This window comes from Dendrobates tinctorius, unplaced genomic scaffold (assembly GCF_039654945.1).
Source record: "Dendrobates tinctorius isolate UK_male_01 unplaced genomic scaffold, ASM3965494v1 ptg000138l, whole genome shotgun sequence".
NCBI lineage: Eukaryota > Metazoa > Chordata > Amphibia > Anura > Dendrobatidae > Dendrobates > Dendrobates tinctorius.
The window spans coordinates 20,041,453-20,051,621 of record NW_027361806.1 but is presented as its reverse complement, the minus strand read 5'-3'; the positions used below and the strand labels follow the sequence as shown (position 1 = coordinate 20,051,621).

The window sequence follows — 10,169 nt, the reverse complement described above, 5'->3', positions numbered from 1 at the left end:
ATGACTTTCTTATAGTAGGCCTTTGGGATTTCCCATCTAGTTTGAATGGTTTTGTCGCCGCAGATTTGCACCAAGGCTTTTAGTCGCTCTGTCAATGGCAAGGCAGTGCCCATAGGAGATTCTGTCTGTTAACCATTTCCCTGGATCTGGACAATTGCAAAAAGTTTTGTGTGCAGGAATTAACCCCCTCCAGCCCTCACTGCCAGGGTGACAGGAGGGGGTCTTGTCAGGGTGCTGCTGGGTGTTGCACTGTCTCTCTGCTGCTGTAGCAGCAGCAGCAGCACTACTCCCCGGCTGTGGTTGCTAGGGAAACGGCCGCATGGCAACCGGCTGAGAGCCTGGGGGACGTGTGCTGCTGCTGCAGCTGCCTTGCCTTGCTCATTCTCCAGCAGCAGCGCTTCCCTGCACTCTTCTTCTTCCTCCTCCTCCTCCTCCTCCTGCGCTCTGCCAGGGATCCCAGGCTGACAGGGGCAGCCCCAGCAGTGATGGACATGATGATGTTGGTGCAGGGTGCTGCTGCTTGCTGCTCACACCAGTGGCTGGCCGCTGTCATCCTCAGTGTGTGCTGTCTGCTGCCCTCCTGCTTGCCCGCTGGACAGAGCATGGACTACTCCTGGCCAGCAGTGGACAACCTGGTCGTCAAGCAAGGAGAGACAGCCATGCTTAGGTAGGAGCCCTGTGCCCACGCCTGGCATGCCCCTCTGTGCTGTCTTGTCTTATGTTCTTGTTACTTCTTTGGAATTTGCTTTTTTTTTTTTGCACTGTGACAACCTTGTGGAGATTGGGGGTTGTGTTCTTCTTCTGCTCAGGATTTGCTTCTTCCTACAGTCACAGTGACAACTACTTTTTTTTTTCCCTCCTAATTCTTGCTTGTGTTGAGCTACAGTGGATGCCTCAGGTTTGTTTTGTATTTTTGGAGATGTCTGTGCATGGAGGTAGGGGGAGCTGTATGGGAGAGATAGAGAGGCTGGAAGTTGTGTAACTAGCCCTCATGTGAAGGGGTGGGGGGCCATGCTTCATCACTGCAAGGGGCTGCTGCCTGCAAGGACTGGCAGTGGTGCAGTGTGCAAGGGTTAATGGCTCCTTACCCCAATTACTGCATGTGCCTTCCATACTGATAATTGTACATTGTGCCAGTTTGCACCCAGGACTGGGTCATGAGACAGAAAGCTGCTTGGGTTAATTGCAGACCAGACTCTCCTATTAATACAACATGTCCCCAGTCTGTAGTGTTTACTCCTTATTGAACAGACCCCCAGCCTCCCCTCACCATGCCTCTACTTATCCGGATGCATTTGCATTCATTGAATGTGAATTGTCATAAATGCACTTTTTGTTATCACTTCATCCCCAAAGACTAATGTGCAAACCCAACATAAGACACTGCTGGCTGCTAATAGTATTAAAGCCCCCTTACCCTGAGCAGGTATTTGCCTGTTAATGAGCCCACAGTCTGTAATGCCATGATCATTAGCTTCCTGGATTCATCATTGCTGATGAGATTATAATAGCGATGATCTCAGGTGCAGGCTGGGTGCACTGTGTAGATACATTGTAGCAGAGGAGAGGATATATGAGGTATCATGCAGCTGATAGCAGACCCTTCATACACTGTGCCCATGTTCGCTCACTGTGAGTGAACACTACAGAAACCATTCCTGTTCAGTGTAAGATACATTGTGTTGATGCTTCCTGCGACTTGTTACAATGGAACTTGTATCTTTGTTTTTGTAAATATGTTTCTTTCTGCATCAACTCTACACAATTCCAGCTCTGCGAATACAATGCATAGTTCAATATTTGCTCTTTGGGATTTTCACTGCACACACAGCCCTCACCCTACTCTGTGAGTCATTAGTAAATGGAGATTATCAGCTAAACCTTGTCTTGTCTTAATAAATGCTGTTCACATATGGTGCTGGGGATCTATTCCAGCGCTCTATGGCTTCTGCATTAGCCATTGCTTCCTTTCTTCCCTGCAAACTTTCCTTCATTAAGGTTCAGAATTACCGATTGATACTTTGTATCTCCACCTCCCACCCACCCCAAAAAAATACTCCCTCTGCATATTTTGATGTTACTCCAGATCATCATTGACTTCCATGCATTGCTTTTTTCTCTACAGTCACTCCGATCTGCTCCTTTTCTTGCCACAGTTGATCTGAATGTAGGTAAAGTCCTGCTTGCTGTGCATAGGTGTGAGGTCTGTCGCCCTGCAGTGAATCCTGGCCCTGGAGCCTTCACCTATTGTTATGCATTTCCTATAAGATAAATATTTCTCCCTTGAGGCCATTCCTATTGGGCGAAGCAGCTTTTTGGGAGCAGGATGGAAATGTTCAGGCTCTTGTTGTGTGCCACATAAAGCGTTAATGGCTGGCAAAGGGATTCTTCAGTGCTAAAAATCAGCATGAAAAGTGCAAAGGCAGGAGCGACATATGTATAAGCGACAGATAAGGGAGGATAGAAAAGTGCCAGGGATTCATGAAACATCCAAAATGCAGCCATATTTATTTATTTTATTTATTACGCTTTGCTTACATAGCACTATCATATTTCGCAGCACTTTACAGCCAGTCCCCATTGCTCTATCATCTATCTTATCTATCATCTATCTATTGTCTGTCTATCTATTATCTATCATCTATCTATTATCTATCTATCATCTTTCTATCTATTTCCTATCTGCATAATCTTATTTTGCTGTGTTTTTTTCTTGTTTTTTGGCGTATTGCTCTACCGTTCCCTTCTCGTCACCATGCAGCTTCCTTGCCCTGACAAGTCTCAGCTTCCCGATTTGATGCTTCCAGGCTGGATTCTTCTCCTATGACTTGCACAATGAACTTCTGTTGGAAACACATCAGATTGAGGTGTGAGGCCTGAAAATGAATTGACGTTGACATTTGATTGTGAATATTTGCATTCCTGATACTTTATCTACAGAGATTCTCTATCCCGATCCAGAAAGCTGTTATCACTCTAAATTGTCCTCCCTACCTTATTGAGGGCGCCAACACATTTGCATTCACAGTAGCCTCAAACCAATGATATTTCACACCCCATGAGATGCAATCCTGACACTAGTGCCAGCCTGACAGTGAAGAGACCACACATGGCTGAGGCGGTCCTGGCAGCTGCTATGGGGTCTGTGGAAAGGAGTGGTCTCTCCTCCCACATTCACACAGTGTGACCCCGAGCAGGTAATTCCTCTACGTCACCATCACATTTTCAGGCCGGTTGAGTTAATCCATGATTCATGAACCCTATATTTTTGCTTCTTTCCTGGCATAGGGATGTCAGTCAGAACCAACTGCAAAAAAATGGAAAGACCGTAAACTTATAAAACCGCTTCCTTCCAGGTAGATAAATGCATTTTCTAGATATTAATTTCAGGATTGGAAAAACATGACTGCTGTCTCCCAAAAATAGCGCCGCACATGGCCCCAGGCTGTGTATGGTATTGCATTAAAGCCCCATAAATTTCAGTGAAACTGAGCTGTAATACCAGACACCAACCATGGGCAGGTGTGGTGCTATTTCTGGAAAAAAAAAACAAAAAAAACAGCCATTTGTTTCAAGTCCTTTTAAAACGGAATTTAAAGGCAATGAAAAGTCCAGTGATGTGACGTAGAGTCTGATTGGTGACCCCAACAGTTCTCCGTTCTATACTGACAATCCGACATTGACTCTCCCATTAAGGGATCCTGTGACCTTATCTCCGGTAAGTACATATAGCTTTCATAGACGGTGGTCCCTGCTTTGGGGGGACTCAAGGTACATCGGCCAGGACCCTGTGATCATTCTCAAATTTATTTTTTAGATGAATCAACCCCTGAACATACAATTGATAGAAGGATATCACCAGAAAGTGACCTATTGAGGAAATCAATTTTTTGTGTTGTACATGTACAGTATTTTGAAAAATGGCAATTTTTTGCATGCGTGTATTAAATACTAGAAATCTTGCCGTTTTCATGCCGCCACTGGGGCGCTTTTAGTCTCATATTTCCTTTTGTTTTAGGAAACTGTTAACACATGCATTTGCCACAGTGAAAGGACTATGGCCCTATCACTTGTATTGAAGCATCTAATAAGTATGAAAAGGTCATTATGAAGGGAGGGGGAGGAGGTGAGCTGTGACATCACCTATTGTGAATGGTGGATCCTGTGTTATCTACTGTATATAGAGGTGATATCAATTATTTTACAGGAGGAGGAGGTGAGCTGTGATATTACCTATTGTAAATGGTGGATCCTTTTATCTATTGTATATAGAGGTGTTGTCATTATACAGGAGGAGGTGAGCTGTGACATCACCTATTGTAAATGGTGGATCCTATGTTATCTACTGTATATAGAGGTGTTGTCAGTCATTGTACAGGAGGAGGAGGTGAGCTGTGATATCACCTATTGTGAATGGTGGATCCTATGTTATCTACTGTATATAGAGGTGTTGTCAGTCATTGTACAGGAGGAGGAGGTGAGCTGTGATATCACCTATTGTGAATGGTGCATCCTGTGTTACCTACTGTATATAGAGGTGTTATCAATCATTGTACTGGGGGAGGAGGAGGTGAGTTGTGACATCACCTATTGTGAATGGTGGATCCCGTGTTATTCGTCATTGTACAGGAGGAGGAGGTGAGCTGCAACATCACCTATTGTGAGTGATGGATCCCGTGTTATTTGTCATTGTACAGGTGGAGGAGGTGAGCTGTGATATCACCTATTGTAAATGGTGGATCCTGTGTTTTCCAGTCTTGTATGGAGATGGTACCTTATTGTAATTCTGCCTCTGATGATCAGGAAATTGTTGCAAACTCTTCATGAATGCACAGGAAATAGTAGTCTAAGGCTGTGTGCACACGCTGCGGATTTTGCTGCGGTTCCGCAGCCGTTTTGGCCGCTGCGGACCCGCAGCAGTTTTTGCTGCGGTGTACAGTAGCATGATTCCCTATGGTAATCAAAAACCGCAATGCAGACGGTGCGAAATTTTCCGCGCAGATTATCTGCGGTTTTCAATCCGCAGAAAGAATTGACATATCAATTCTTTCTGCGGATTCCGCTGCGGTTTGCCATCTCCTCCATTGTGGAGATGAAAACCCGCAGGGCAAAGCCGCAAAGCAATCCGCAGGTAAAACCGCAGGTATTTTGACCTGCGGTTTCAGCTGCGGATTTTACAAAATCCGCGCGGATGAATCCGCACCTAATCCTCAAGCCCCAGTGGCCTGTGTGGAAATTGCAAGATAACAATTTTTATTTTTTAATTTATTTTTTTAAATAAAAAATCACACTATGAAGAAACAAAGTATTGCCATTTCTTTCGCTGGAGTTTTACTTACAAGTGTTATTCCAAGACATTTAGCGCATTACTTACCCGCATTCCTCCACCATCTGATGCAATAAGGCTACAAATGATTGGGGTGGTGGTTTTCTCCATTAATTTCTATAGAAGCAGCAGGGTAATGGTGGTGGTGCCAGATCACAGACTTCCCATGTGTGCAGATGACCTATCAGAAGACTTGCCTGCAGTTCCCTTTAATGATGCCAGTGATTGGCACTGCTGTGTATAAAGACCCATTTTAACCAATGGATGAGCTGAATTTTTTCGTATTATCGTCATCTTTAGACCTGTTCATTGGACTCTGTGCTCCCTGCGGCCCGGATCTGTGGAAATCAGCAGTTTTTGGATTATGGTTTTTTTTTCCCCAGATGTGGATTGAATTGTAAATTGAGGCCTCGAACAAACATCTACTTGTACGGAGATTTATTGCAGCTGCTCTAGGACGTAGATCTATGATTTCACAATACGGTTTGCTAAGATTTCTATAACATACAGTATATCAGATTGAAGTGCCGTGGTGGAGCAGATTGATAAGGGAGGGAAGGAGAAGCCTGACTGCTACCAAGACATAGACGTGTGCAAGAAATGGACGCGTGCAAGAAATGGACGCATGCAAGCAAGAAATGGATGCGTGCAAGAAATGGACGCATGCAAGAAATGGATGCGTGCAAGAAATGGACATGTGCAAGAAATGGACGTGTGCAAGAAATGGACGCGTGCAAGAAATGGACGCGTGCAAGAAATGGACGCGTGCAAGAAATGGACGCGTGCAAGAAATGGACATGTGCAGGAAATGGATGCATGCAAGAAATGGACGCATGCAAGAAATGGATGCGTGCAAGAAATGGACGCGTGCAAGAAATGGACGCGTGCAAGAAATGGACGCGTGCAAGAAATGGACATGTGCAAGAAATGGATGCATGCAAGCAAGAAATGGATGCGTGCAAGAAATGGATGCGTGCAAGAAATGGACGCGTGAAAGAAATGGACGCGTGCAAGAAATGGACGCATGCAAGAAATGGACGCGTGCAAGAAATGGACATGTGCAAGAAATGGACGCATGCAAGAAATGGACATGTGCAAGAAATGGACATGTGCAAGAAATGGACGCATGCAAGAAATGGACGCATGCAAGAAATGGACATGTGCAAGAAATGGACGCATGCAAGAAATGGACGCGTGCAAGAAATGGACGCATGCAAGCAAGAAATGGACGCGTGCAAGAAATGGACGCGTGCAAGAAATGGACGCATGCAAGAAATGGATGCGTGCAAGAAATGGACGCATGCAAGAAATGGACGCGTGCAAGAAATGGACGTGTGCAAGAAATGGACACATGCAAGCAAGAAATGGATGCGTGCAAGAAATGGACGCGTGCAAGAAATGGACGCGTGCAAGAAATGGACGCATGCAAGCAAGAAATGGATGCGTGCAAGAAATGGACGCATGCAAGAAATGGACGCGTGCAAGAAATGGACGCATGCAAGCAAGAAATGGATGCGTGCAAGAAATGGACGCATGCAAGAAATGGACGCGTGCAAGAAATGGACGCATGCAAGCAAGAAATGGACGCGTGCAAGAAATGGACGCATGCAAGAAATGGACGTGTGCAAGAAATGGACGTGTGCAAGAAATGGACACATGCAAGCAAGAAATGGATGCGTGCAAGAAATGGACGCATGCAAGAAATGGACGCGTGCAAGAAATGGACGCATGCAAGCAAGAAATGGACGCGTGCAAGAAATGGACGCATGCAAGAAATGGACGCGTGCAAGAAATGGATGCGTGCAAGAAATGGACGCATGCAAGAAATGGACGCGTGCAAGAAATGGACGTGTGCAAGAAATGGACACATGCAAGCAAGAAATGGATGCGTGCAAGAAATGGACGCATGCAAGCAAGAAATGGACATATTCAAGTAACTCCTCCTAAACAGTCTGCAGTGTGCATTACAGGGGAGTGCTCAATAAGACATTATGCTACAGGTGCTTCTCACAAAATCAGAATATCCTCAAAATTGAATTTATTTCAGTTCTTCAATACAAAAAGTGACTCTCCTATATTCTATAGAGTCATTACACACAGAGTGATCTATTTCACGTGTTTATTTCTGTTATTGTTGATGATTATGGCTTACAGCCAATGAAAACCCAAAAGTCATTATCTCAGTAAGGCTGCTTTCACATTTGCAGATGTCAGAGCTGCGGAGGGCTGCGTAGCTCCTCTGTGAAGCTCCGCCCACTGCTGCACCTCCTATGTTCAGCTCCGCCTACATCTGCATGTGGCCTGCGTACCTATCTTTAACATTGAAAAAAAAAAAAAGAGAGAAGCCAGCTCTGCTGGTGGTCAGAACGCATAACATGAGGTGCATATGCACATATTAACATCTAACTGTATTCAAAATGAGACATTTGGCAAAATATTGATCAATAAATTGAGCCACCCCGCCGCGCCAAGGCAATCTCATGTGGCGGGTCCTACTCTACATTTTTATTATTCACTGTGCCATTACGGCCTCCTAAATATTTTAAAAGCAAGACCATATCAAATGCAATCCGTGCCTGAGGCATATCTGCATCACTCCCTTGCAGCCAGATGAAGCGAGTGCAGATAAAGGCCAACCAGGTCTGAACACAGACATCTCAGGTTTGACCTCCACACACTGCCCGACCAGCAAACTCAGATGAAGGGCGATGCAGGCTCAGACACAGGTGCACAAATTAAATAAAGGCTGGGGCAGGGCGGGGCTGCTGTGTGTGCGCCTTGGCGCGGCGGGGTGGCTCAATTGAATTGATCAATTTTTTTGCTAAATATCTCATTTTGAATACAGTTAGTTATTATGTGCATATGCACTTTATGTTATGCGTTCTAACCTCAAGCGGCGCTGGCTTCTCTCCTTTTTTTTATCTTTAACATTGGGTACGCAGGCCATGCGGATGTATGCGCATGCGGCCGCATGTGTCATTTTGAAGCTGCGTTGAGCTGCGTCGTACGAAACATGTTGCATTTCGTTGCGGTCAGCGCAGCGTCAAAGCGACACATGCGGAGGCATCCACATACATCCGCATGGCCTGCGTACCCAATGCTAATGATAGGTATGCAGGCCGCATGCAGACGTAGGCGGAGCTGAATGGAGGAGTTGCGGCAGCGGGCAGTGCTTCACGGAGGAACTACACAGCCCTCCGCAGCTCTGACATCTGCAAATCTGAACTTAACCTAGATCAGAATACTTTATAACACCAGCTTGAAAAAATGATTGTAAAATCTGAAATGTTGTCCTCCTGAAATGTCTGTTCAGTAAATGCACTCAATACTTGGTTGGGCTCCTTTTGCATAAATTCCTGCATCAATGCGGCGTGACAAGCAGGCGATCAGCCTGTGTCACTGCTGAGGGGTTATGGAAGCCCAGGTTGCTTTGATAGCAGCCTTCAGCTCGTCTGCATTGTTTGGTGTCTCATCTTCCTCTTGATAATACTCCATAGATTCTCTATGGGGTTAAGGTCAGGCGAGTTTGCTGCCAATCAAGCCCAGTGATACTGTTGTGTGTACACCAGGTATTGGTACTTTTGGCAGTGTGGACAGGGGCCAAGTCCTGCTGGAGAATGACATTTCCATCTCCAAAAAGCTTGTCGGCAGAGGGAAGCATGAAGTGCTCTAAATGTCCTGGTAGAAGACTGCGCTGACTTTGGTCTTGATAAAACACAGTGGACCTACACCAGCAGATGACATGGCTCCCCAAACCATCACTGATGGTGGAGACTTCACACTAGACCTCCAGCAGCTTGGATTGTGGCCTCTCCACTCTTCCTCCAGACTCTGGGACCGCGATTTCTTAATGAAATGCAAAATTTACTTTCATCTGAAAACAACACCTTGGACCACTGACAACAGTCGGGTTCTTTTCCTCCTTGGCCCAGGTAAGACGCTTCTGGCGTTGTCTATTGGTCATGAGTGGCTGACACAAGGAATGCGACACTTGTAGCCCATGTCCTGGACACGTCTGTGTGTGGTGTGAAGCAATGACTCCAGCAGCAGTCCACTCCTTGTGAATCTCCCCCACATTACTGAATGGCCTTTTCTTAACAATCCTTTCAAGGCTGCGGTTATCCCGGTTGCTTGTGCACCTTTTTCTACCACACTTTTTCCTTCCACTCCACTCTCCATTAATATTCTTGGATACAGCACTCTGTGAACAGCCGGCTTCTTTAGCAATGACCTTTTGTGGCTTCCCCTCCTTGTGGAGTGTGTCAGTGACTGCCTTCTGGACATCTGTCAGGTCAGCAGTCTTCCCCATGATTGTGGAGCTACTGAAACAGACTAAGGCGCCTTTATAAACTCTTAGGAGGTTTATTGTTAATTATTCTAATTTAGTGAGATAATGACTTTTGGGTTTTCATTGGCTGTAAGCCATAATTGTCATGATCCAGGGTTGGATCTGGCGGTATTAAATTGACAAAGTGAACTTTTTTTACTTTGTCAGGTTCAGGGTGTCTTGACTGTCCCCGGTGGTGGTGAGTGGTATCGCACCTTAGCTTTAGTTTTAGGTTAATATGCACGTTAATTACATGACAGGTGTTAGGCTCTATAAAGGACAGCCAGGGGTTTTCAATCACTGTTGGTGATAGTTGTTCATTTGCAACCAACCTTGGTGGTGGAAGGAGCTGAAGAGAGTGCTCAGCTCAATCTGAGTCCTGGTGTGGAAGGAGTCACAGAAGGGAGTTCTTGGCAGCTATTTAGGAGGAAGGCTGCAGTCGGTCGCTGGACTCTGTGCTGGAGCTTTAGCACAGAGAGAGCTAAGTTTTCTTTTTCCCCTGTTTGTGACTTTCCT

General features: G+C 45.5%; 1 protein-coding gene across 2 annotated transcripts in view; it reads left to right on the top strand.

Moving 5' to 3' along the window:
* Window positions 1-373: 373 nt before the first annotated feature.
* NEGR1 (neuronal growth regulator 1) overlaps window positions 374-10,169 on the top strand; it is a 628,361-nt gene continuing 618,565 nt past the window's right edge. For both annotated transcript variants that reach the window (XM_073544786.1, XM_073544785.1), the window contains exon 1: window positions 374-667. In XM_073544786.1, coding sequence (XP_073400887.1) covers window positions 486-667 — 182 coding nt within the window. In that variant the 5' untranslated portion in view covers window positions 374-485. The remainder of the gene's footprint in view (window positions 668-10,169) is intronic.